Source organism: Nothobranchius furzeri, chromosome 5 (genome assembly GCF_043380555.1).
Source record: "Nothobranchius furzeri strain GRZ-AD chromosome 5, NfurGRZ-RIMD1, whole genome shotgun sequence".
Taxonomy (NCBI): domain Eukaryota; kingdom Metazoa; phylum Chordata; class Actinopteri; order Cyprinodontiformes; family Nothobranchiidae; genus Nothobranchius; species Nothobranchius furzeri.
The window spans coordinates 41,498,081-41,524,627 of NC_091745.1; the positions used below are offsets into that span (position 1 = coordinate 41,498,081).

Sequence of the window (26,547 nt, forward strand, 5' to 3'; positions counted from 1 at the left end):
CCTGGGTCGTTCAGATGAAAAGAAACGTTACTGTTTAAAGAAACATGTTCTGAGCTTAAAAAAAGTTTAGGGTGGACTAAAGTGGGGAAGAAAGGGAAGATTATAAAATAGGACCCTTATGAATAGGAATCACTGGGTGCCTCTTTTTCTGCTGGTGATCTGGGCTATTCTCTCATCTTTCTTGTGTATGAAAGGCATGAGAGTTGCATCCTTGAACATAAATGGGAGAGGGATCCACAGAAAAGAGCCTTGATTAAGGAAGTTTTTTAGAGATTAAACGTTGGATGTTATTTTCCTACAAGAAACACACGGTGATCCTAAAAACGAATTAGACTGGAGGCTGGGGTGGAGAGGTCAAGGCTTCCTAAATCACGGCACAAACACAAGTGCAGGTATCTCCGGGGATGGACGGCTTACCTGCTGACTTCTACAAATTCTTCTGGAGCAGTATGGGACAGGACCTGATGGATGTTTTTAAAGACTCACTTCAGACAGGAGCACTTCCTGCATCGTGTAGGCAGGGCGTTCTGTTCCTGCTGCCGAAAAAAGGGGACTTAACCTAACTGAAAAACTGGAGACCAGTCTCCTTGTTGTGTTCAGACTTTAAGATTTTTTCTAAGTTCCTTTCAAACAGACTTCGGGGATTCATCGGAGGTCTAATCCCAGATGATCAGTCCTTCTGTATACCAGGAAAGTCACTAATGGACAATTTATTTTTAATGAGAAATGTGTTTGATGTTTGTAAAATGTTTGATGCAATTGCAGGTATCATTTCGATTGATCAGGAAAAGGCGTTTGATAGGGTTGATCATGAGTTCCTGTTCTCTACGCTACAGGCCTTTGGTTTTGGGGGGGTCCTTTCTGGAAGGGATTAAGATGCTGTGTAGGAATGTCCGCTGTATGGTGAAGGTAGCGGGGGGCCTGAGTCAACCCATACCAGTTCTAAGAGGAATCAGACAGGGTTGTCCCATCTCAGGACAACTGCATATTTTAGCTATTGAACCGCTGCTGTGTCGGCTGAGGAACAGGCTGAAAGGTCCACACCTACCTTTACCTGTCTCTAGTCCTCCCTTAGTTGTGTCTGCGTATGCAGATGATGTGAATGTTTTTATCCATGATCAGGAGGATGTACAAGAACTCAGATCTAGTTTACTTTAATATGAGAATCCATCCTCAGCTAAGGCTAACTGGGACAAGAGTGAGGCATGTGTAGTGGGGGGTGGGACCTTGGCGATGTCCCGCCTCTGCCAGAAGGGCTGAGGTGGGGAACGGGAGGTATGAAAACACTAGGCCTGTACTTGGGTAGTGAAAGGTTTCAGAAACAGAACTGGGAGAAGGTGCTGGAGAAGGTGGAGGCGTGGTTGTCTAAATGGAAATGGCTTCTCCCCTCAGCTGTCCTACAGGGGCAGGGTTCTGATAGCAAACAACCTGGTCGCCTCGTTTCTGTGGCACAGACTAATTGTACTGGTTCCACCACTGGGTCTGCTGGAAGGTGTTCAGAATCTGTTGGTGAAATTCTTCTGGTCCGGTCACCACTGGATCAGAGCTTCGGCTCTTTGCCTACCCGTGTCAGAGGGAGGACAAGGACTAACAGACGTGGTGTCTAGAACTGCAGCCTTCAGGTTACAGACAGCTCAGAAGCTTCTTTATGGTGGCAGACTCTGCTGGCTCATCTCCTGCTGCAGAAGGTTGGTGGGCTTGGGCTGAACAAACGCCTGTTCCTGTTGAATCGGAAGGTGTTGGATCTGACAAGGAATAGTCCGTTCTACTCGCCAGTGCTGGACACTTTTAAGCTGCTGACGGTTTCCCGAGCGCCTGACACGGGACCAGAGTGATGGAGAGAGTGGTGGAGGAGGCACGGAGGTCCTTGTCTGTGTCGCAGAGAGCCTTCATTGAGACTTGTACTCTATCTGACCAATGGGATGATGACAGTGAGTAAGTTTTTCCATCTCTGGAGGTTAAAGCAGCTGGTGAGGGATGGCAGGAAGAGAGTGGATCACTGCGGAACCCGAACTCTCCAATGTTGGGCTCCTTCCAGTCTTGTGAGAAGAAACAGATCTATCACACTTGAGTGAAAGTTATCAATAGGCGCTCCTTGTTAGGAGTCAAGGAGTCAAGGTGGACTCGGGTGTTTGCTGCGGACCGTGCCCCAGGGGGCAGCTGGAGGAGTTTGTATAAGTCTCCAGTGGAAAAAACGGATGGCAGACCTCCAGTGGAGGATCATACATGGAGCTTTAGCTACGAACAGACACAGAGCCCACTTTGATCCAAGCACCGGGGAGGGATGTCCTTTCTGTAACCAAACAGAGACCCTAGAGCATCTAGTGGTAGCATGTTCTAGGTTATCAGGGATGTTTAAGGTTTTAGAACGGTGGGTTAGTGCACTGGGGGAGGCTTTTACCCTACCCTTATTTGTTATCGGGACCAAGTACAGTGTCAGAAAAAAATGGAAAATATTATTAATTAACTTTTTATTTGCATGTGCTAAACTAGCCATCTGGAAAACCAGGAAAAACCAGATGCTGGGACAGAGCTGGACTGATGCTGAGCAGAGCCTGAAGGGCCTGGTGGAAGCTCGCTTAAAGATCGAACACATCTTTAATGAACTTCCTGGGAACCTGGACTCCTTTAGAGTGGTGTGGGGGATCGGGCAGGTGCTCTGTATGCTGGATGGACAGGACTCCCTAAAGATCAACTTCTAAACTGGTTTATCATTTTTCCTGGTTTTATTAGTAGAACACTAGTTTCGGTCATTAACGCTGATTGTTGATTTGTAAAGAAATTTAAAAGTCTCTCTCTCTCTCTCTCTCTCTCTCTCTCTCTCTCTCTCTCTCTCTCTCTCTCTCTCTCTCTCTCTCTCTCTCTCTCTCTCTCTCTCTCTCTCTCTCTCTCTCTGTGTGTGTGTGCCTCCCAACCCCCCACCCCTCCCTCTCTCACACACTCTCTGTCTCTCTCTCTCTATGTCCCTCTCTCTTTCTCTCTCAGACCATACCACCAAAGCTCCCTTTTTCATCCCCAGAGTGGAATTTTCAGCTCTGATGCCTCTGAGCTAAACACACACACACACACACACACACACACACACACACACACACACACACACACACACACACACACACACACACACACACACACACACACACACACACACACACACACACACACACACACACACACACACACACACACACACACACACACACGGCTCTATCGCTGCTTCCCAGCTGTCTCTAAACTCCAAATCATAGTAATAAAACAGCCAAGCCATTAATTTCTAGATTTATTTACCCATTATTTATATTCAACCATGCCAGGGCGTTTATTAGCTACCAGTAACGATGTTAAGCTTCTGTGCAACTTGGGTATTTTTTTAATCTAGAGTGTAGCTTTTTGTTCTCCTAGAAAAAAGACGATAAGCAGACTTCTCATTCGATGAAACACTAAATCCATTTGTGTTTTTCATAGTAGTGATAAATGATGCATTTTGTTTACAAAACACACGCTAGCGCGTTGCTCTGAGTTGTTTTTGGCACTTTGACTTGGAGCTTTATTCAGAGGATATCAGTCTGATTTGTGAGGCGCTGCGAAGGAGAAGAAAACCTGTGATTTCTCACGTTGAAACAACTAAAAGAAAGTTTCACTGACCTCCTTTGTGTCACCACCAGCGAATGGTGCCCAGGAGAGTCTGTAGAGAACGATGTCCTTGGCTGAGTGATCCCAGCTGACCTTAAAGCTGTCTGCCTTGACATTACTGGAGTGTAGGTTTAGAGGACCGGGGACTGGAGCTGGAAGAAACAAGGAGATGCTGTTTTCTGCTTTCCCTTTATCGTTTTACTTCCTTACCTGTTCCAGTTGTGCTTTTCTGATTGTGGTGTAAGGTATAAGGATGTTTTATGAAGCTGCTTCATGCTCAACCAAGCACAAGTTGGAATTTTTATTTGACCGTTTATCTTAAAAGCACATTTTTGAACAGTGGCCGTGACTCTGGACAGTTCACCCCTTTACGTATTTGAAAAGTGCGTGCATGTTACATTTTATTCAAAGGTCTTTTTTGAGAAAGTGGTCCATTTAACAAAATTTGCCAGGAGGTAAATAAAAATCGACATGGTCCTGAGAATGCTCACCACACATGCAAATCTTTGGGCTGACGCAGCACAGGAGCCTACATGGGCGTAGCTTAAAAGAATATTTCTGCAGATCAATACTGGGGTGATGGAGCAGTCAGGAACAGTGGGATGACCTTTTAATGTTACTGGGCAATTATGCTGATGTGTAAATGAGATGGGCAGATGGCCAAAACAGCAGAAGGACCAATAAGAGCGATGAAAGTCAGCAAAGAGAAACCGTCTGCTGCCTGCTGGTGCTGATTAAGTTACCTTCAGCAAATACTGGAAAATCAAATCCAGCTCCAGCCCAATAAATTCACCAAGAAACATATAACTAAATCAATAAAGTAATACTAGTATTCAAACTAATTAATTAAAAAAATATTTAACATGTCATTAGGATAAAATCTGAAAGTGTTTGCCAAAATAATACATATGAGCTAGCCAAATAAGTTGAAATGCTAATAATTAAGTAAAAGATGAATGCACCAAATAATCAGCTGAATTCTAGCTCTGGTAAAGTTCCTCATCAGTCTCGACATACAGTAATGGTTTCTTACTGGTAGTGAAGCCATCGGTGAGCGGTGCTGACTGTCCCTCGCTGTGCACGGCAAAGATGGCTACAAAGTACTCCATCAGGGATGCCAGCTCCTTAAGGTCGTAAGAGGTCACTGGGCCCACCTCCACCTGCAAGGCAGGAACAGACATCCCACAGTCTCACAGTCATGTTATGTTCTTGTTCTGGTTTTAATGCAAATGTCTCAGGGTAACAGGAATGTTTTTGATATAAAAACCTTTAAAACCCATACGACACAGGAGAACTACATTTGATGCCACAAACGGAGAAACTAAAACAGAACCACCAGGTGGACAGCAGCTCTACTCAGAGCCCCTCCCACTTTTCAGCTTATAGCCAGCCAATCAGGGTGGGTGGGTGTGACCAGCAGCAGCATGACCTCTTAAACCCTGATACCACTCATTCTGGAAGGTTCTGCAACTGTCAAGAATAAAACTGCTGAGATTGCTTTATGTCAGAGAGGCTTCCAAACTCCTCCTTGAACCGTCACCTTATCGTGGTGGAGGAGTTTGAGTGCCCTAATGATCCTAGGAGCTATGTTGTCTGGGACACTTTGTGCCCCTGGTAGGGTCTCCCATGACAAATTGGTCTTAGGTGAAGGGTGAGACAAAGAACGGTTCAGAGGATCTTTCATGGATGAACTATCAAGGAGTCAGAGTACCTGGCACGGAGGGTTACTGGGGTCCCACCCTGGAGCCAGGCCTGGGGTTGGGGCCCGTTAGCGAGCGCCGGTGGCCGGGCTTTCGCCCATGGGGCCCGGTCGGGCCCAGCCCGAACCGGATACATGGGCACATCCAACTGTGGACCCACCACAGTTGGAGGAACATGAAGGGTCCGTGCAGTGTGGATCGGGTGGCAGACCGAGGCGGGAGCCTTGGTGGTCCGATCCCCGGACAAGGAAACTGGTTTTTGGGACATGGAAGGTCACCTTGCTGGCAGGGAAGGTGCAGGAGCTTGTGGCAGAGGTTGAGCGGTACCGGCTAGATATAGTAGGACTCACCTCGACACATAGAATTGGCTCTGGAACACAAGTTCTTGAGAGGGGTTGGACACTCTCATTTGATGAAGTTGCTCCGGGTGAGAGGCGGAGGGCTGGGGTTGGCTTTTTGTTAGCCCCAAGACTCTCTGCCTGTGTGTTGGGGTTTACCCCAGGGGACGAGAGGGTAGCTTCCCTGCGCCTTCGGGTCGGGGAACGGGTCCTGACTGTTGTTTGTGCTTATGGGCCAAATATCAGTTCAGATTAACCACCCTTTTTGGAGTCCCTGGGACGAGTGCTAGATAGTGCTCCATCAGGGGACTCAAATTCGGCGGTGGTCCCAGAGGACGCTCCGCATCCTGCTTCGGCGGTGGTCCCGGAGGACCCTCCGCATCCGGTCCAGCCTGTTCCCGAGTCGGAGGTTCCAGTCCCCGAGTCGGAGTCGATGTCCTCGTCTCAAGTGTCTACGTCCCCAGTGTTCCTGTCTCCAGAGTCCCCACAAGTGTTCCAGTCTCCAGAGTCCCAAGTGTTCCAGTCTCAGTCCCTGTCTCCAGAGTTCCAGTCCCTGTCTCCAGGGACCCTTCCTCGTCCTCCTCCTCCAAACCCCCTGATCCCCAGAGTTTCCTGTTCCCGCCTCCTGGTTCCCCGTCGCCGGCCCCCTATGCTTCCCTGGTCCCGCCTCCTGGTTCCCCGTCGCCGGCCCCTAGGCTTCCCTGGTCCTGCCTCCTGGTCCCCTGTCGCCGGCCTCCAGGGGTCTCCTGTTCCCTCCTCGCCCGCCCTTTTTGGGTTGTGTTTTGTTCGTTCCCTCCTCTCCCTCCCTCTGGTTTTCTCGTGTCCTGTGTTGTCTGGTCTTGTGCTTGTTGTTGTTTGTTCGTGTTTGGGCGTCTGGTATCCGCCCATTGGGGGGGGGGGGGGTACTGTCATGGTCTGCGTCCTCCTGTCATGGTCTGCGTCTGCATCTTCCTTCATGTGTCTCCTGATGTTTCTCTAACCCTCTCTAGAGTCCCTTCTGTTTCTCATAGCGCTCTCATGTGTCCTTTGTCTGCATCTCATTTAGGTGTCTTCTGTTTGTAGCCCTTTTAAGTCAATTCCTCCCAGGTCCTGTGTCATTCATTCATCCATCCCCAGCCCCTCCAGGTCTTCCTTCACGTTCTGTAGCTCTAGCCTCTTTGTCCCCAGCTCGGTGTGTGTGTGTGTGTGTGTGTGTGTGTGTGTGTGTGTGTGTGTGTGTGTGTGTGTGTGTGTGTGTGTGTGTGTGTGTGTGTGTGCGTGTCCTGCCCCAGTTCGGTGTTTGTGTGTGTGTGTTTGCATGTCCATTCCCCAGTTTCAGTGTATGTATGTGTGAGTGTCAGTGTGTGTATGTGTGTGTGTGTCCTTCCCTCAGTCTCCAGGTTTAGTTTTTGTGTTTTAGGTTTATCTGTCCTCCTTTGGTTCTGTTTCCCTATTTAGATAAATTATTGTCACCTGCCTTCCCTCCAGCCCTCACTCCACACACCTGCTGCCATTTTTCCCAATTACTCCTACCTGTGTATATAAGCCCTGTCTTGTCTCTGTCTTGTGTCAGTCCATTGTGGTTATTCTGTCAAGTCTTCTCTAGTCTCAGCCTTCTCTAGCCTCTTGTGCAAGGGCGTCAGTTTGTTGTCAGAATTGCTGGGGACAATAACCATACACTTGAGTGGGGTTTAAAAATTGCTGGGGACAATAAAGTGGGCTAGCACAGGGGTCGGCACCCTGCGGCTCTGGAGCCGCATGCAGCTCTTCCATCCATCTGATGCGGCTCTCTGTGCTTGTAAAATAATGAATGGATATTTAAATAAAAAGCTTTATATTTTACTGCATTAATTTTACATCTGTATGCCAATTCTAAATGTAAAGATTGTCTGCGTAAACCTGAACAGGTCCAACCCGGTCTTACTGTGAGACCGGGTTGATGGGTCACGCTTGTGCTCGCAGTGTTTTAAAAAGAAACGTATGTGACAAAAGGGGCACCTGCTCAGTAAAACCATCAACAGGGTGAAAAATACCAAAAATTGAAGGCAGAGACGGGCTACAACTTCTGGATCCATTTTATATAATTCGTTTTATTGATTATCGTCTTATGAAAGATAACTTTGACGTACACGAGCGACCAGGCGCGTCGCAAGCTTTTCAAAAGTGTGGGGGATGTTATCTGTGCCTAAAATAAGTTCATGTTATTCATCTTGTTAGTTTAATTTCCATAATAGCGGAGCAGGTGCGAATTTTAGACGCGTCACTCATGTCTCCGTTTTAAACATGTTTAAACTGTTCAGAATACAAATCCAGGCTCTGTCTCGTTAGATTGGTGTAACTAAAGTTTGTACTGAATGAAACTTTACATTAAACCATGTTGAAAAGAAAAGGATCCGATTAAATCGTTTCCCCCTCATTTACAGTCACGGACTACAGTGCAGTGTGCATGGCTCTGGGGTTAATCAGGTTTAATTGTTTCTCTTTGCAACAATCTTCACAAGAAGGCAAAACAGTTAAATGGCAGGTTACAGATATTTCCATTTGACTGTTTATTTTGACAGATGAACTCAAGGATGTTGGTTGTTATAAAAAAATTACCCCGACACGCACTGATGCGCATGGATGAGCTGACATTTTAATCGTTAACGCACATCGCAGAGGTAACTAAATCAAGAAAAGATTCCCATCAGAACATCAGAGCTTTATGCTGGACACTGTGTTCAGCGCGGCTCGGAGCGCCCACGGCGGACAGTGAGCTGATGATCTGTAGAGGGGTTCGCAGCGCAGCGCAGAACCACGGTGCATGCGGTAAGATTTCCTCCCACTGAAGCGGTCTGGAAACCCGGTCTCTCTGAGGGATGTGTCACTTGGAAAAATGTTCTTTTTATGAAATTATGAAACTTTGGCTGAACAGCGCTTGTTCCTGTCTCTAATATGGAGACGCATCCAGTCTGAGGCAGAAAGCCTCTTCAGCAGCTCAGAAAGCACCTCTAGAGACATTTGATCACGCACAAAGTTTATGTGGAGCAGAAGCGGTCGGGCCACGGCAGGTGAAACGTTCCTAGCCTACATGAAGTGAAACTGTTTAATTATAACATTAATATGTTACTGGACACGCTGGTCTGGTTGGTTAGACCAGTGTTTGTTGTGAAACACACACACACACACACACACACACACACACACACACACACACACACACACACACACACACACACCAATTAAAATAATGCTGATAGCGTGGACTAGAAGACAGGTGATGGTTTACGTATTTAAATGATGATCAGGCTGCTGTAAAATGTAATCTCCATCCACATCCAGACACAATTATCCTCTATTCTTTCTCTATTTGCTCTGCTCTTGTCTGGGCTGACGTAGCTGACGGTGCGCGCGGCGCGCCTAACTAGCGGCTGATGCACATTTTACGCATTTGGAGAGGTGGGCTGGATGCTTTGCTTTTACTGGAAGATGGTCCACTTAACGTACGGGTGTAGACTACATATTAATGACAAATGAATGAAAATTAAATTGTGAGTTTTTACTTCATATTTTAGAAATTAAAATGACGGGGGAACATATTTATGACGTCTTTTTAAACAAAATTTTCTAGTGCTTCACTTAAGTCACTGCTTATTAAGGTCCGTCCAGAATTACCGAGGCCCACCCAAAAATGAAAACCTGGCGCCGCGCCTGTTATAAACCTCTGCAAATTGTTGTTCTTCACTTTATCAAACTCAGACTTTGTACAGCTAATGTCAAGATGTAAAATTATGAATTCAGTCGAGCTCTTCGTCCCTCCCTCTCCTGCTCTCCTGGAAACCCGACATCGGCTGTCAGAAGTGGGAGGTGAAGAAGGAGATGAGGCAAACAGAGTGAGTGCGACGTAAATAAACCAGACTGGTGTGGAGGTGAGCATAACAGCTGGAAAAGTGAGGGTGTTGAATATCTCAATAAGAAAAGTGTGGGTGTTGCATCCCCCCCCCCCCCCCCCCCATGAGATGCCAATCACAAATTTTGCCGGGGACATGTCCCCGGCGTCCCCGGTTAAAATGACGCCTATGCTCTTGTGTTTTTTGTCTCTAGTTTTGATTTTGGATTTTGGACTTTGGACTTTTGGCTCCCTGCCTTGGATTTATTCTTTGGTTCATCTTTCAAAATAAAGGATTTTTCTTTATATTATCACCTGCCTCGTGTCATTTTGGGTTCCTGCATTTTGGGTCCTACCAACCTCCAGCATATCGTGACAACCAGGTGCTGTGATTGACATAACACAATACTGCACAACGCCATGGTATGCCTGCTCAGGCTCCTGGGGAGCTTGGCTAGACCAACATGCAAAGCGAAATAATTTAGTTTCGACAAATGTCAGTCTAGATTTTTAGGCTATAATCTTCTATTTGTTCTAGCATGGTGGGTTGCATGTAATAACAGCCGCTTACAAATAAATAACGACCATCTTGAAAACATTAAGACACTAGAGCACCCACCTCCTTAGTGACTTGTCCATCAGTCATGACCCACTTGATGCGGTAGCCTTTGACTTCACCAGATGCTGGGTCCCAGCTGATGTGGGCTGAGTTGTGAGTGATGCCAGAAAACTGGAGATTCTTGGGGGAACTCAATGGTACTAAAAACAGGAGGGGGGGAAAGGGGGGCTGCGTTTTGTAAGTTTGTATCTTCACTTTCAGAATAAAACAATTGAAGACAAACTCAGAACACTGTGAGTGTTCTTCTCTTACACGTCGTTTCTCGGATTGTAACTGGGTCGCTGGTCTCCTCTCCATACATGGCATAAACCGTCACGGCGTATTCAGTGTCAGGCATCAAACCTTCCAGCTCCAGCTCCATGACTGCATCAGCTACACTCACCTAGGAACAGCGACATGAACATAAAACTTACCATCAAAACGTAGGATCTAGTTTGAATTCATCTTTTTTTCACCGCCCTACCTCCTTCCTGTCCAAGTCACCATCTTCTACGAGAGGGGCGTACAACACCAGGTAGCCTGAGGCTCCACCTACTTTCTTCCATCTCGCTGTCATGGAGCTTTGAGTCACATCAAACAGCTGAAGGATGGCCACTGCTGGATGAGCCACTACACACACACACACACACACACACACACACACATACAATATAATAGTATGCTTTTGAACATGTCCAGCGCCTATAATTTTGCAATTTGTATTAAAACATTGATTTATTTCATGAAATAGTAATTAAAGATGCTTTGTTCACCTGGTTACATGTCAGAGTGAGTGGGTTCATGGTGGATTTCAATGCGTTCCACCGCTCTTTAACAGTGTTTAAGGATGTGTTCATATGTTGACTGTTTGTTAAATGTTTCTGTGCGTTTTAGAGTAAACTTACAGGTGGTTTCTGATCCTCTCAGAGCTTCACTTGCCTCATTTGCATACACGGCAAACACGGCGAGCTGATACTCCGTTCGAGAGCTGAGGTTCTGTAACACCAATGACGTCTCATCGCCAGACACCACAGCCTGAGGTGCAGCAGGTGTGAGTGTGAAGGTGGAATTGGCAGAAATATGAGAACAATCAAAGGAATAAAGAAAAGAGACAAAAATTAGCAGGAAATGTGAACAATTAGATGGAAAAAAAGGAACAAGTTGAAAAGAGATGGACAAGGGAAAAGAATATAAATATGAATGGAAAAAGGAAAAGGGGATAAAAACAAAAACATCTACAGCTAAATAATATTATTTTATCTGGAACAATAAAAAGTGACATTTGTGATAAAGATGAGGTTTGGGTTTAGTCTGCTGGAACGGCACCCTCACATTCCTCTCCTGAACATCTGGTCCCGGTAAATACAGCTTTACACAAGATTTAATGTCTTCTCTGGATAAATGTTCTGGAAAACTCACGCATCTGAATCAGCTGCAGCATCACGTATAAGCCACGCTGTGTTTAAGGTAGTTAACATCATCAGTGACGCACCTCTAGCGGCTCTCCTCCCTGAACAGGATGATAAACCACTCTGTATTCGTCTACGTTCCCAGGAGCAGGGCTCCATGAGACCCGAAAGCTTTGCGCAGTGACTTCTGATGTCACCAGGCGGAGTGGCATTCCTGTTTCCTCCGGTACAAATTCTGAAAAAAGGGACAGAAAACAGCAGATATTTTGTGCCAGTCGGGATGTAGTAAATGATTTGTTCACATGAAGATGGAACGGAGCATTTCTAAGCTCTGGTTTCCTTTCTTACTCTGCTTGATGTCTTTGTCTTGCTGCTCCACTTGCTCACACACTATTTTTGTCAACCCCTCGACTATAGAGCTCATAATGTTGAAGTCAGCCACATTGTAGACGTGAGTGTCCTCTGGCTCGGAGGCGATGGAGCGCAGCTCATTCTCGTCAGCGTTCTTTACACCTGGAAACAAAGGAAAGCAGGAATTTCAGCTCAAGCAGGCACTTTCCCACTTAATGTTTCAAGTAGAGAAGGTTGTTAAAGGGATTATTAGAAAGTTTGTTTATTTTTCTTAAACGACTTTGTGAATAATTAAAATCTTACTTGTTCTTTGAATGATCTAAGTTTGAAGATTTCCCTCTAACTAGATTGATAGGCTAATGGCTAGTAAGGTCAAGATCAAGGATCGCCATCAACTTAAAACAACGTCAATCTCAAAATTGCTTAACGGTCGGTTTGCTAACATGCTGTTTTACTAACTTTTACACCGTCGTTAGTTTCACATCACACAGATATTTATTTTTTAAGATGATTCTGCCAGAAAAGACCCAGGCTGCACATAAAGAGCCACTCAGATAGGCACAAACATCTGCGCATCTAAATATAATGTTATACTGCAATAACATTTTTACAAAGGCAGTGATTGTTATTTGATCCAGATTTTGCTGAAGCTAGCCCTTAGCTTGTGATTCACAAGCTATCTACAACAGGTAAGACACTCATTCTTCATGGCATTTTCACAGAAACCCCCTTCACAAGATCTCAACTACTGGATTATTGCTGGAAGAAACCTGATCATTATTTATGACACTGAGAAAATAACAGATTATGTGCCCCCACCGATAGCGAACAGCTCAACACCAGCCTTTCTCAGGCTTTCTGCTGGTGGCATCACATCATCCTGGGATTTTCCATCTGTGATGAGGATCCCAATCTTCGGCACCCCGACACGAGAGCCAGATTCAGGCTTGAAACAGTTGTCCAGGATAAAAGTCAATGCTAGGCCTGTGGAAAGCATCACAGACGCACAGAAGGGACTCAGGTGAGGACAAGAAAAGGTGGTGATGCGTGAGAAATGACAACAGAAAGAAAATACAGATGATGTCTGGAAGGAAACTGCGGATTAACAGCTTATTTTTAAGGGTTTACAGGAGGAATCAGTAGGATAAGGACAAAGTGAACAAGAGCAGAATCAACTCTTGTTAAATGAATACATCTTTAGTCATATCTAGTACCTGTGAGAGTGTTTCCTCCTTTGTAGGGCAGGTTCTTGACTGCATCAATGACTGCATCTTTAGTGGAGTAAGTATTTAGATGCCACTCGATCCTGGGATCGCCGCTGTACTGCGCCAGACCTAAAAAACAAACATTCATGTCATGTCCTCCTGTTAAACAAACAACATCGTACAAATAAACAAGATTTCAGGTGGAGGAGCAAAAATTATCTTAAACATGATGATTCTTCTTTAGGAAAAGTGGCTTACCTATCCTTGTCTTGTCAATGCCTATATCAAAGGCATTGACCAGATTTTCCAGAAATATCCGGACCAGCTTGAAGTTGATCCTCCCAATACTCCAAGAACCATCAACCAGGATCACAATATCTGCAACGGCCTCGGTGTGGCACACAAACTGATCGGCTAAAGGAAGGAGAGGGAGCTGGGTTAGACCGACACACACACACACACACACACACACACACACACACACACACACACACACACACACACACACACACACACACACACACACACACACACACACACACACACACTAATGCACAAAAAAACACTCAATAATTCTAAAACTTCTATTATATCAGGAGTTAAAAATGGCACTATAATCAACACGCAGTTGGAATAAATTCTGTTGTATTCAGAGTATTTATGTGAGTGTGAAAAGATCAATATCTCCATCTTCAGTTTTTTATCCCACACTTAAGAGATTTCCCATCTCTGATGGAAAAGCCCCCTGTGGTGCATCCTCCTCTTGGAATTTACTCTGAAAAAACGGATCCTTCTGACTTTAGAAACCACTCTTAAGGGAGGATCTACAAACTAAAACCTCCCACATGAGCATAATGCTCTGGACAGATGAGTTAAAATGGTCAGGATTAATAATCCACACACACACACACACACACACACACACACACACACACACACACACACACACACACACACACACACACACACACACACACACACACACACACACACACACACACACACACACACACACACACACACTAGTTCCTGCATCATAATTCAGATAAATACTTATCTTGTCGTCCCTCCTAGTATTTTATCCGTTTAAAGTTGTGTCATAGATACTTTCTGATCCAGCAAGTAAAGGAGCCAAAACATGCTGACCATCAGATTTATGTCTCAGAGAAGAACAGCGATAAAAGAGAACGCTGAATGTAGGAAAAATGAATTATTACTTTTTTTTGCACAGAGCCATATGTTTTCAGGATTGAGACGTGGTGTTAGAAGTCTGCTCCGATAATTCGGTTAGCCATCATAAAAAAATCCCACACTCTGAGTCATGGTGAGTGTTTTTAATATTTTCATTGAGACAGCACGCTTACATTTCTCTTAATATTTAAATGAATCGGTAAAGATTGGGTATTTTCTGTTGAACTACTGATTAATTGCAACAAACTGAAAAAAGTCTGGATTTAAATACCAAGTGCTAGCAGCTGTCACACACCCGCACGCACCACCTGGGTCATTTGTGCGACTGAAAGATCCAAGTGTAAAAGTTAAAGCTAAAAACTGACGTTTAAAGTTATTCAAGCTTGTAAACGCCAGGTTTGTGTGCATTAATCCACACAGGTATTCAATTCACTAAGTGGTTTTCCAGACAGAGCCGTCTGCTGTCTCTGACTGTTTGAACCATCCATTTGCTAAAAGCAGCAGATGAAAAACTTAGACGGAGATGATGATGATCTTTGGTCTGATGATGCTTCACAGGTGAGACTCATAAAGAAAATGTTTGGAAAAGACAAAACTGCTTTATAAACATGACTACTGTAAAGTGTTGTGCCTAAAGAAAGGAACAGCTTTAAGAAGAAGGAAAACGTCTGTTTTTTGTTGGATGTGAAAAGCCTTTTCGTGTCACACACTCCAGCTGGTAAACAGCGGATTAGAAGGTGGGTGATTACGGCTAATTACAGCTCACTGGCCATTCCTAGCTTTAGTGTTTGCAGGGTGGTAAGAATGTTTGGCATGATGTTAGTGTTTTTCCTCTAAACCAATAATCACTGTTAACCCGTCTCTCATATTATCCCCAATAGCATCTGTAAACTGTCTGGTCAGCTGAGGGACACTGGTTCATTTTCCTACAGTTTGAGACGTTTTCCTCTTGTTTCAACATCAGGAAAGAAGACAGAAGAGAAAGAAACCAGACTTCTGTTCGTAATCAGGATTCTTGTTCCCAGGACCACAGAAGGAAGGTAACCCACTGTCAGACTTTCCCTCTGCTAAAGGTTGTCGTTCCAAACACCACAGAGGGTAGAAAAGACAAAATAACTGTATTTTTAGAGTAATTTTTTTGTTTATGGAGCGGGAAGTCTGGGCCTCTAAGCTCAGGCTTCTGCCCCCGCAATGTGATCTCAGATCAGCGGGAAAATGGATGGGTGGTTTTTATACTGTATGTATTTGCTAAGTTTTTATCCTTCATTTATATATTATTATTACTTATTGACATGTTTGTAAAATATTATTTATTCTTTTGTACTTATATTTATACATTGTATACATTTTATATTTTTGTATAATTTCATAGGTTTATTAAATAAATAAATGAATTAAAAAAAAAACCTTCTGCTGAATCGCCACCTTATCGTGGTGGAAGGGTTTGAGATCCTGATGTCTGGAGGCTTTGTCCCAGGAGAGCCCCCATGACAAACCAGACTTACGAAAGGGGTCAGACTAAGAGCGATTCAATGTCTTTAAATACACACATCTACGTAAAGTATGTTTCCTGTTCATTTTCCTTTTTGCCTTTGTACTAATCGCTGTGTCCCACCTATAATGGACAACACTGGAAAGTTGTTTCAAGATACTGGACAGGGGCGTCGAGAACTGGGGAGGAGCAATGTGGTTTTGACATTGGCTGTGGGAGCATAGACCAACCTTTACCCTTGCTAGGGTACTTGTGTGAGATTTCCCAGCCTGTTGGTGTGTTTTTGAGATCTGGAACAGGTCTACGACCGTGTCCACAGAGGCACTTAGTGGGGACGGGGCGCTCAGTGAGTCTTCTCGTCAGTGAGTTGGGCGTACATATGTACATATAGACCAATTGCACATTACCGTTTACATCTGGGTAACTGCGCACATCCACACCAGCTGGAGGGCAAAAACCCCGTCTCCAGCCCTTACCCAGATGTGTCTCCATGATATAAGCTAACAAAATAAATCCTAGAAAATCCCTGAAGAAATGTCAAAAAGGAGCCTGCCTGCTGCCACAAGATAGCGGCCATGCTTAAGTAAACATGCCTCTTTAGCTGGCCTGCCATCTAATTTATCAGTGTACATGTTGAATTGATAAATTATGAGAAGTGAGACTGGCACACACTCAAAATGAAAGATGTTATGATGTTTTTTGTGAATAACTTCCCCGTGGTCAATCCGATCGCTTAGGAAAGAAACAGCACAGCTCCCACGGTCGAGCCGGTACTTTTGATATATCAAAATCGTCGAGACAAAGTCAAAATCACGGTCAAGTCGGTCAAAATTGGCAAAATCCGGGCTAGATTATCATTGCAGGGGCCCCTGGGCACAATGTCTCCTTCCTCCTCTTGTCTTCTGTCTCCTTCCTCCTCTTGTCTACTTCCTCCTTTTGTCTCCTGTTTCCTTCCTCCTCTTGTCTTCTGTCTCCTTCCTCCTCTTGTCTCCTGTCTCTTTCCTCCTCTTGTCTCCTGTTTCCTTTCTCATCTTGTCTCCTTCCTCATGTTGTTTCCTGTCTCCTTCCTCCTCTTGTCTACTGTTTCCTTCCTCATCTTCTCTCCTGTGTCCTTCCTCCTCTTGTCTCCTGTTTCCTTCCTCCTCTTGTCTCTTGTCTCCTTCCTCCTTTTGTCTCCTGTTTCCTTCCTCCTCTTGTCTTCTGTCTCCTTCCTCCTCTTGTCTCCTTCCTCATTTTGTCTCCTGTTTCCTTCCTCCTCTTGTCTTCTGTCTCCTTCCTCCTATTGTCCCCTATCTCCTTCCTCCTCTTGTCTCCTGTTTCCTTCCTCACCTTGTCTCTTGTTTCCTTCCTCGTCTTGACTCCTGGCTCCTTCCTCTTCCTTTTGTTTCCTCTTGTTGGTCTCCTCTTTTGCCTTCAGAAAAACTGCTTTCTGGCCTTTCTATTAGTAAATTCATTTACAACATCATCAAAGTCCAGATTCCTGACAAGCTGAGATTCAATAGCCATCTGTGACAGTGCACTGAGGCGCTGTTGAATTTGTGTTGTTCTCGGTTCATTTTTTGTTCTTGCCATTTGTGAAAATCGTTCCCCTTCACAATTTGTAACTGGTAGCAGGCACGCTTCTCAAAAGTGTGGGGATGTTGTCTGTGCCTAAAATAATTATGTTATTCACCTTGTTATTTTAATTTCCATAATAATTGAGCAGGTGTGAATTTTAAGACGTGTCGCACATATTTCCGTTTTAAACATGTTTAAACTTTCAGAATACAAATCCAGGCTCTGTCTCGTTAGATTGGTGCGACTAAAGTTTGTGCCGAAGGAAAGTTTACATTAAACCATGTTGAAAAGGATCCGATTAAGTTGTTTTTCCCCTCCTTTACAGTCACGGAGTACAGTGCAGTGCGCATGGTTCTGGGGTTAATCAAGTTGAATTGTTTCTCTTTGCAACAATCTTCACAAGAAGGCAAAACAGTTAAATGGCAGGGTTATAGATATTTCCATTTGACTGTTTATTTAGATGGATTAACTCAAGGATGCTTTCTTTTTGCCTCCATCCTCGTGTAAACTACTTTTGTGCGACACTTATTTTGGTGACAGTCAGACAGGATGTGGTGTGCAGTGCTTTTATTGTGACGACCAGAGGTGTGTGGGTTGGTTTTTGGGGAACATGACTGTTGTAATGTGAAGTGACGGTGGTGTTAATGAAAAAGCTTCTCGAGTTCATGGCCGTCGGCCTCTCTTCATGTGCAGCTTTTATATGGGTAGCTTCATCCTCTCAGGACCCTCGGTTACAGTCACTCGCTTTTGGCCCCATGCGTCACATTGCAGACACAGGAGTCTTGCATACGACTGGAACGTTCTCCTTTGGCGCTGCAAACAACCAGCGTAGTTTGTCTTAGGCGAGTCTCCCGTGACAGCATGTGCAGCCAATCACACCGGCCATATACGGAGGTAGGACCTGTGAAGAGTACTTCATTTAACCCTTTCTGCACCTCAGTGATAACCAGATGATAAATGGCTTGTTGTTTTTTAGTGGAGGCGGTCAAATTATTGGTGGTGACTATTTGGTCATCGCTGATATTGGTGGGGACACGCCACCTCCGTCCATGCCAAACCTACGCCCATGCAAACACTGAGATGAGAACAGACCGAACATGCTAGCAGATGTTGTGACAGACTGTCCACCTGTAAACCACAAGAGTAAGATTGGTCAAATTTTACAACTACTGTGCAAACTGCAAAGCTGTTGGGTGCTAAAACCACTTGGTAACAAAATGAACTTGGAAGTCCAGCTACAGGAAAACAGGAAATATGCAGAAGATGACTGAAGCAAGTTTTAATGGTCTAGAGCAGCAGACAAACGCTGCACACAGAGGAGTAAAAGCACACAGACACTGTAGACTATATGTTGTGTCCCTACAGAGAGAAGATTACTTAAAGCAAAGCTGATTGCTTTCTAATCTCCTCCTCTCAGGAGCCGCCACGCACTCATCGTTATGAATACAGCTGATAGAGATGTTAATGCACAATGCACAAAAGAAATTAATATGGGACTGCACAAAAGATTGCAACACACAGACACACACACACACACACACACACACACACACACACACACACACACATACACACATGTGCACACACACATGTGCGCACTCATCTTGTTTTAAAACTTTTTGATAAGTTTTTCTCCTGGTCTCTCTCTGTTCTCATTAACAGTAGCTCTTCCCAGCTGGGTCTTGATTTATTGCTGACCTCTATTTAGCCAGGGATCAGACCGAGTGTGCTGTCATTTCAATCTCTCTCTAGTTAAGTTTTATTTCCCTCGTCACTGTGATTGTGTTTCAGTGTCTAGAATTAACGCTGAGGGTGCTGACAGGCATGCAGATATATTGGCGAGAAGAGCAACACTTCCCACAGAGAGAGGCTTTTCTCTTGTTCTCTAATACTGCGCTTTTAAAAGAGCACTTCACCTTTAACCCCTTTTGAATTCTTAAAAAAAAAAAAATTAGACAGTGATTCCCAAACGTGGGACAAGTAGATATGTTTGATTTGAACATATTATGAGAGAGGCATGTCAGATTTGTGTCTGAGGGGAATGACCTGGAGTACAGGTCACTCATGGGCTTTGTGGACAGATGTGAACAAAACCTTCGCTTGAACACCAGTAAAACAAAGGAAATGGTGATTGACTTCCAAACACTGCTCCCCAATCACCAATAAACAGCAGACATTGGGGTGGTGGATACCTTTAAGCCCCTGGATGTTCAACAGCAAACTGAACTGGTCCAACAACACAGATGCTCTGTATGAGAAGGGCCAAAGCCACCTCCACCACCTGAGGAGACTGAGGTCCTTTGGAGTTAATTCCCATCTGCTAAAATCCTTTTATCCCGCTGTGGTTGGATCTCTTATCCACTCTGCTGTGGTCTGTCGGGGTGCGGACGGCTCTGACCAAGGCAGGAAGAGACTGAACATGCTAGTTCACAAAGCTAGCTTGGTTCTGGGCGGCCCACTGGATACAGTTGAGGAGATGTGTGAAAGGGGGATGTTGGGGAAGATGACCTCCATCTTAAAATTCCCCTCCCACCCACTTCATTCCACTGTGGAGACCATGGACAGTAGCCTGGCAAGCCAGACTAAATAAATGTATTATTTAGCCAGACTAAATAAATGTATTATTTAGTCTGGCAACGCTCCATTGACGGCTCTCGGTTGTGGGGCGGGTTCTACCGTTGTCTTTCAAATGATCTCCGCATGCTACTGGACAATGAATGTGACATACTTACTGCAACAGCTATCGGTAAATGAGGCGGTCTGCAGTTGAAGAAGGAGAAAACACATATTTTTTTCTAAAAAAAAAAAAGCACTTAAATACATCTATCTGCTCCTGATTCTAATGAAGCCCGAGTTCTAATAGTCCAAAATTGATGTAAAAGCCGTTTCAAACGAGCTGTCGCCATCTTGTTTCACTCTGTTGCATCATCCCACCCACCAGGCATATAGAGTGCCCTGATTGGCTCACAAAGCAGATATAGCTCTGTGATTTGTTCACTAAGCAGATAGAGCACTATGATTGGCCCTCCATTATGGACCAATCACAGCTTTTTATGTGTTTGAAACCCCTCTAGAGAGCTGTGATTGGCCAGCCAGAATGCTGTTAGGGGCTGCAGAGGTTCCAGTGGAGCGTTCCTAGACCAAACTTTGCAAAGCAAGAATTTGGTCTAGTTCACTAGGCTACATGGACAGCTCTTTCAGAGGCAGACTGAGCCATCCCAGATGTAAAACAATGCTAGCGTAGGTCATTCATCCCCTCTGCAGTAAGAGCGTATAACTCCTCAGTCTAAAGGTGGGTGTACACTTTGCGTCTTTTTCAATCGTAGCACTCAGCTTCTGCTCAAACTGTACAAATTCCTCGCAGAGCAAATCTCACGAGTCATGTGCTCACACTGTAGACCCAGTTCTCGGATGCCACCTGACTGCTCACACTGTACAAAACTGGTAGCAACACCTCGGACCTAAAAATATGCTAAAAATAGCCGTTTTTACACAACACGTGAGTGTTGTTTCTGATGTCTGTTGTCCTTCGGGAGTGCTGCTGGAGGACACACAGGGATTTATGGGGGTTGGATGAGCGAAAACAAAAGAAAGAAAGTAAATCAGTGTTTTTTGATCAGTTTAATTTGATATGAACAATCCTTGTCATTGTGTGTGTAAAAAACATTTAGAAATAAAAACGAACGACGTGTGTTAGTAGGGAAATAGCTGGCAAGCGGTGTTGACGCATGATTGCGCATGCACTGCGAACGGTTTTGGGACTTTTTGGGTCGCAGCCACTCGCAGCACCTTTTCAACTTTCACGAGAGACGAGCCAAATTTCAAACACGCCAGAAGTTTGTGCGAGCTCACGATTGCTGATCGGTAGCTGGTCAGGTGGTGTTAATCGACTCTCGTAAGCTCCTGTGTACTTCATGACGCTCAGCGCAAAACTCGCCCCGATCTTGTGGATTCTCGCACGAGTGGAAAATCGTCTCAAAAAAATGAAAAAGTCGCACAGTGTCCGCCTGACTTAAGTTTTACTGGCATCATCCTGTTACACAATACCATCAATGCAATATTCAGTATGTGTTCAATACCTGTGCAATACCAGATTTACATATGTGTATGTCCTGGTATGCTGCATAGTTCTAGAACCCAAGTTCTTCATTTTTTTAATTCAAGGTTTTTAGTGGTCGAAGGTTACAATACGAGCTTACTGACTATGTGTATATACATGTATCTTTGCTATTATTTCTCTTCAGATTATCCTCTTAAGCGTACGTGCTGCTGTAGCACGTGAACTTCCTCACTGTGGGATCAATAAAATCTATTCTATTCTATTATATTCTGTAACCAAAGAACAGTACAGCAGTTAGAGCTTCATGTTCTGAGTTAAAATATGGAAAACCAATAAAGTGTGTTGAAGGAAAATTACAGCAAAACTACCCCCCACCCCCAACAACCCACCTTAATCCCCTTTCTCTAAAGCAAATGTCAAATAATCCCTATTCTATGAGGCACTAGGTTGCTATTTCGTCAAATAAATCAGGGTTTGCAACGTGGAACATCAGAAATAAAAAATACAGTCACACTAAAGCTACGACCAACAGAAACATCTCTTTTACCAGATAAAGGTTGTTTATGGTCGTGTTTATAAAGACTAAAAGGCAACAGACTGATGCTCCTTTTGTTTTATGTGGTGACACTCACTAACTTTGACAAGCTCAGCCAGGCAAATGTTCATATTTGAGTGTGAAACCTGTGGAACCGCAGGAGTGTGTGTACGGGAGTAGAAGCTGACTGATTCACTGGGTTTCGAGGTGAAATCTGACAGCTGTTTTTCAGAGGGTTTATGTCACCTCTCCTTGTCAGTTCTCCTTGATCTTTAATCCACTGTCTTGTTTTGTTCCACTTCATGTACATCACAGATATGGAGACAGGACAGATGCTGTGTGTGTGTTGACAGCAATACATCACCTATTAAGTTATTTTCCCTTTTCTCTGTGAGCGTGTGAATGTGTGTGTGCGTGGGTGAATGACTGATTGGGTTGGAAAGCGCCTTGAGGGTTTCCAGGACTCTAGAAGGTGCTACATAAAATACAGGAACTTTTACTATACACGTTTACAGATTTTCGTTATTTAATCAAATTTCTCCATGTTTTTTACAATAATTCAAACAAAAACAGATTTCTGTGTCAGTTTTAAAACCTGCACCTCCCACGCTGTCATGTGACATGTTTTCAAGTTTCATGATCACAACTCAATTTCATGGGATTTGCTAGTCATGTGTGTTTAATTCTGGTGGTTTTATGTAAACGTTCTGCAGCAGGGAACCTGTAACACTGGTGTTTCTCTATAGGTGGTGCTGGCCTGAATCCAGAAGAATACACTATCTGTGACTCTGGACCTCTAGTGTGTGTGTACTGATAATTCTGTTTCTGCAGCTTTACACACATACCATCCCCTTCTAAGAAAAAATAAAAATAAAAAGAGTTATTCCAGGCTGCTCTTCACCTCTTACAAGATTTAGAACAACCACTGGTTCAGCTGAAAGCTACACTTTGGCTGACAGGAAATATCCAGAATCTGAAATTCAAAAACGTTTCTGTTTTCCTGTATGAAACAGTGTGTATCTGAACAAAACATACAGATCTGTACACACACACACACACACACACACACACACACACACACACACACACACACACACACACACACACACACACACACACACACACACACACACACACACACACACACACACACACACACACACACACACACACACACACACACACACACACACACACACACACACACACACACACACACACAACTTGTGCAACAATCATAGGTTTTAACAGGGTCCACTGAAGATGAAGGAAGCGGAGCTAAAGCAGGGTAACTAGGGAATGATTAGACACCAATTTCTCTAATTGAGTCATTGTCACCAATGACTGAAACGCCATTAGCACATCCACATACATGCACCAGTTAACAGTTGTCACATAATTAGCTCAACTCACCCATAAATGCCCTTGGTTCACAGAGGCCAAGGACAGAACTCTGGCCAACACACACACACACACACACACACACACACACACACACACACACACACACACACACACACACACACACACACACACACACACACACACACACACACACACACACACACACACACACACACACACACACACACGATCAGCTGCTGATCTGTTTCTGGGTCCCAGAGTCTGAACAGGTATCATACAAATGTGAGAATATGTTTTTTTCCTTTAAACAGGACAAACTCTGCATCTTCAAAACAAAAACACCAAATAAAATGTACTGTATTGCAACAGTGACTTTAAACTAACAAAACAAAAATTTTCAGAGACAAATTTTTTTGTATTGACTCATGAAATGTTATGTATGTCATGGTTTTTAATTTATTTACTTTTTTAAGAAAAGATTACTTTAAAAGTTTTCACTTACAATCCGACAATACATGGCCCCATTCATTATTTCCTTTTACACAGACAGATCACACGTCCTCGTCCCTTTGCAGAAAAACTGCCCCAAAGCATGATATTTCCACCCCCATGCTTTACAGTGGGTATGGTGTTTGGCTGCATCTCAGCATTCTTTCTCCTCCAAATGCGACAAGTAAAGTTTTTACCAAAAATTTATTTTTTTTGTTTCATCTGATCAGATGACATTCTCCTTATCCACTTCTGGACCATCCAGATGCTCTCCAGCAAACTTCAGATGGGCCTGCACATGTACCGGCTTAAGCAGGGGGACACGTCTGGCACTGCTGGATTTGAGTCCCTGGTGGCGTAGTGTGTTACTGATGGTAGCCTTTGTAACTTTGGTCACACCAATCTAATTCTGCTCCATGGGTGCCTCATGGGGCTCTCTGCAGGTCATTCACTAGGTCCCCCATGTAGTTCTGGGATTTTTGTGTGATCATTTGGACCCACAGGGTGAGATCTTGCATGGAGCTCCTGATTGAGGGAGATCGTCAGTGGTCTTATATGCACGTAGCTGTCTGAGGTTGTGGACAGGTGTCTTTTATACTGATAACGAGTTCCAACAGGTGCCATTAACAAGTTACAGGTGAGAGTAAGAAATATTGTTTGTTTGCAGGAAACCAAATATTTATTTTCTACCATAATTAGTTCATAAATTCTTTTTAAAATCAATGTGATTTTCTGGATTTTTGTTTTCTCTTCTTGTCTCTCATAGTTGAGGTGTACCTATGATGAAACTTACATGCCTCTTACCTTTTTAAGTGGGAGTGTTGCAAGTCCCAGCAGCCGGTCAAGGCTTAGAAACAGTGGTCAGAGACAAGGGTCACAGAAGGGTCAAGAGGACAATAGTTCAGGACTTGCTGGCGAGGACAGAACTAGGCAAAGGGTCAAAAGGCAGGCTGGCTTCTCTGGATCCACCCATGGGTCCACCCATGGGCCCGCCCCTAACTCCACCTCTGGCGGGAAAAGAAAGACTGGAATGGAGTGAGGACAGTCCATCTGGACTCAGAAGTTCTCAGGAATGCTGAAGGAAGATCTACAATTTGCTACCAACATGAAGATTTATGACCTGTGCTCCCATTCCAGGAGTGCAACATGAACTTTTGTGCCCTCATGTGAATACTGCATGTAGTGAAAATGATACCAAATGTCTTATGTAGAGCTAAAAAAGTGTATTTGGTAAATGACCCCTTGACCTAAACTGTCAGGAGAGAATGACTTGTGACTCTTACATTGTTTAGAGCAGTCTCAGGAATGATATAAAAGGATGCAGCTCAGATCGGTCTGGGAAAAGAGTTTTGGGGAGATTCTGAGAAGACAAGAGCTGGTGTAAACTAACTCTTATTTAATCTTTTTGAACTAATTCCTCCTTGGGGGATAGCAGTTGTTTTTTATTTGCCCATTTTTGTATTTTTGATTTTGTAATAAACCTTTTTTGAAAAAGAAACATAATCCTGATTCTTTCAGGTTTTCTCTAAAGCTGCACGTTTGGGGCCCTGGCCATAAATTGCACAGAGGTAAGCATGTCGATCACAGGTCTCTGAATTATCAGGACTTACTTTACAGTTTATAATAAAATAATATAAATAAACCTTAAGATAAGGGGAGTTTTAACTCCCCCCTCCTTGCGAGTAACGAGTTGTCTTAAGGGCGATAAAAACAGAATATTAGAGGTTATTTTTGGCTCTGATTGCAGGTTGAAAAAGTCTCTAACAGCTGGAGTGGTTGGATTAATAAATAAATTGATAAACTTATGGTAGCCTGATCAACTAGCATAAATCATTTTATAGTTACCAACCTCCCACATAAGCTGTTAGAGGCGCAATTAATCCAGATAACCCAAACAATTGCTGAGAGGCTTGGCTTGCCTCCAGACTTCTCTCTAGTATCTTAACCAAAAGGTAACGAGTTTAAAAGAAGTGGAATACTCTGGGGATTGCTTTTCGTGCAAGTCCTTTCACCTTTAAAATAAAAGACACGATTCTAATTAGGTGGTCCAAACCCGGGTCTAGTACGATTAAACTCGCCGACACCCCCACTCGAACCCTGATGGATGCACCGTCTCATAAGTTCTAACGGAACCGGTAAATGGGACGGGCACGCGACAGGAGAACTTGCACATTTGGAGGCTAAATAAATACTTTTTTTGCCCCACTGTATACATACTCACACACGTTTGATGATTAAGATTGGCCATAAATATGGACACCTGGCTCCACAGATGAGCATGCATTGCCCTCTGTAGAGGTGATGATGCTTACAGATGACTGGCTACCTCACTCACCATCAGAGTGGCGAATGTCGATAGAATCTCATTGGCCCCAGCTCAACTCTAATAACATCGGTCCCTCGGGCTCAGTCTGTTTGTGCATGTGTAAGTGTGAGCATTGGTTTCCAGCTCCTATCGGTCCTGTTGGGGTCTAATACAAATTGAAAATGGCACCGTAGCATGAAAGAAAGAAGATTATTTTGGCCACTGCTGTTTCATGCATGCATGCATGTGTGTGTGTGTGTGTGTGTGTGTGTGTGTGTGTGTGTGTGTGTGTGTGTGTGTGTGCCTGGCTCTGATTGCTTTATGTGTGAAAGCAAGCCAGGCATTTAATGAGTGGATTGACAATGATATCAGAGTTTCTACCTTCAGGTATCTGAAAAGCATGGCTGCCTTCTTACTGACATCCAGAACTGCGGTCACAAGCACATTACGGTTAATTAGAAATTGTGTGCTT

General features: G+C 44.1%; 1 protein-coding gene across 1 annotated transcript in view; it reads right to left on the bottom strand.

The window, feature by feature from the left end:
* col14a1a (collagen, type XIV, alpha 1a) overlaps positions 1-26,547 on the bottom strand; it is a 184,607-nt gene that overhangs the window by 118,247 nt on the left and 39,813 nt on the right. Inside the window, exons 6-16 of the mRNA XM_015949068.3 lie at positions 13,340-13,495; positions 13,091-13,210; positions 12,696-12,860; positions 11,874-12,038; positions 11,609-11,760; positions 11,022-11,151; positions 10,601-10,746; positions 10,390-10,519; positions 10,138-10,277; positions 4,667-4,793; positions 3,646-3,785 (exon numbers count right to left, since the gene is read on the bottom strand). Coding sequence (XP_015804554.1) covers positions 3,646-3,785; positions 4,667-4,793; positions 10,138-10,277; positions 10,390-10,519; positions 10,601-10,746; positions 11,022-11,151; positions 11,609-11,760; positions 11,874-12,038; positions 12,696-12,860; positions 13,091-13,210; positions 13,340-13,495 — 1,571 coding nt within the window. The remainder of the gene's footprint in view (positions 1-3,645; positions 3,786-4,666; positions 4,794-10,137; positions 10,278-10,389; positions 10,520-10,600; positions 10,747-11,021; positions 11,152-11,608; positions 11,761-11,873; positions 12,039-12,695; positions 12,861-13,090; positions 13,211-13,339; positions 13,496-26,547) is intronic.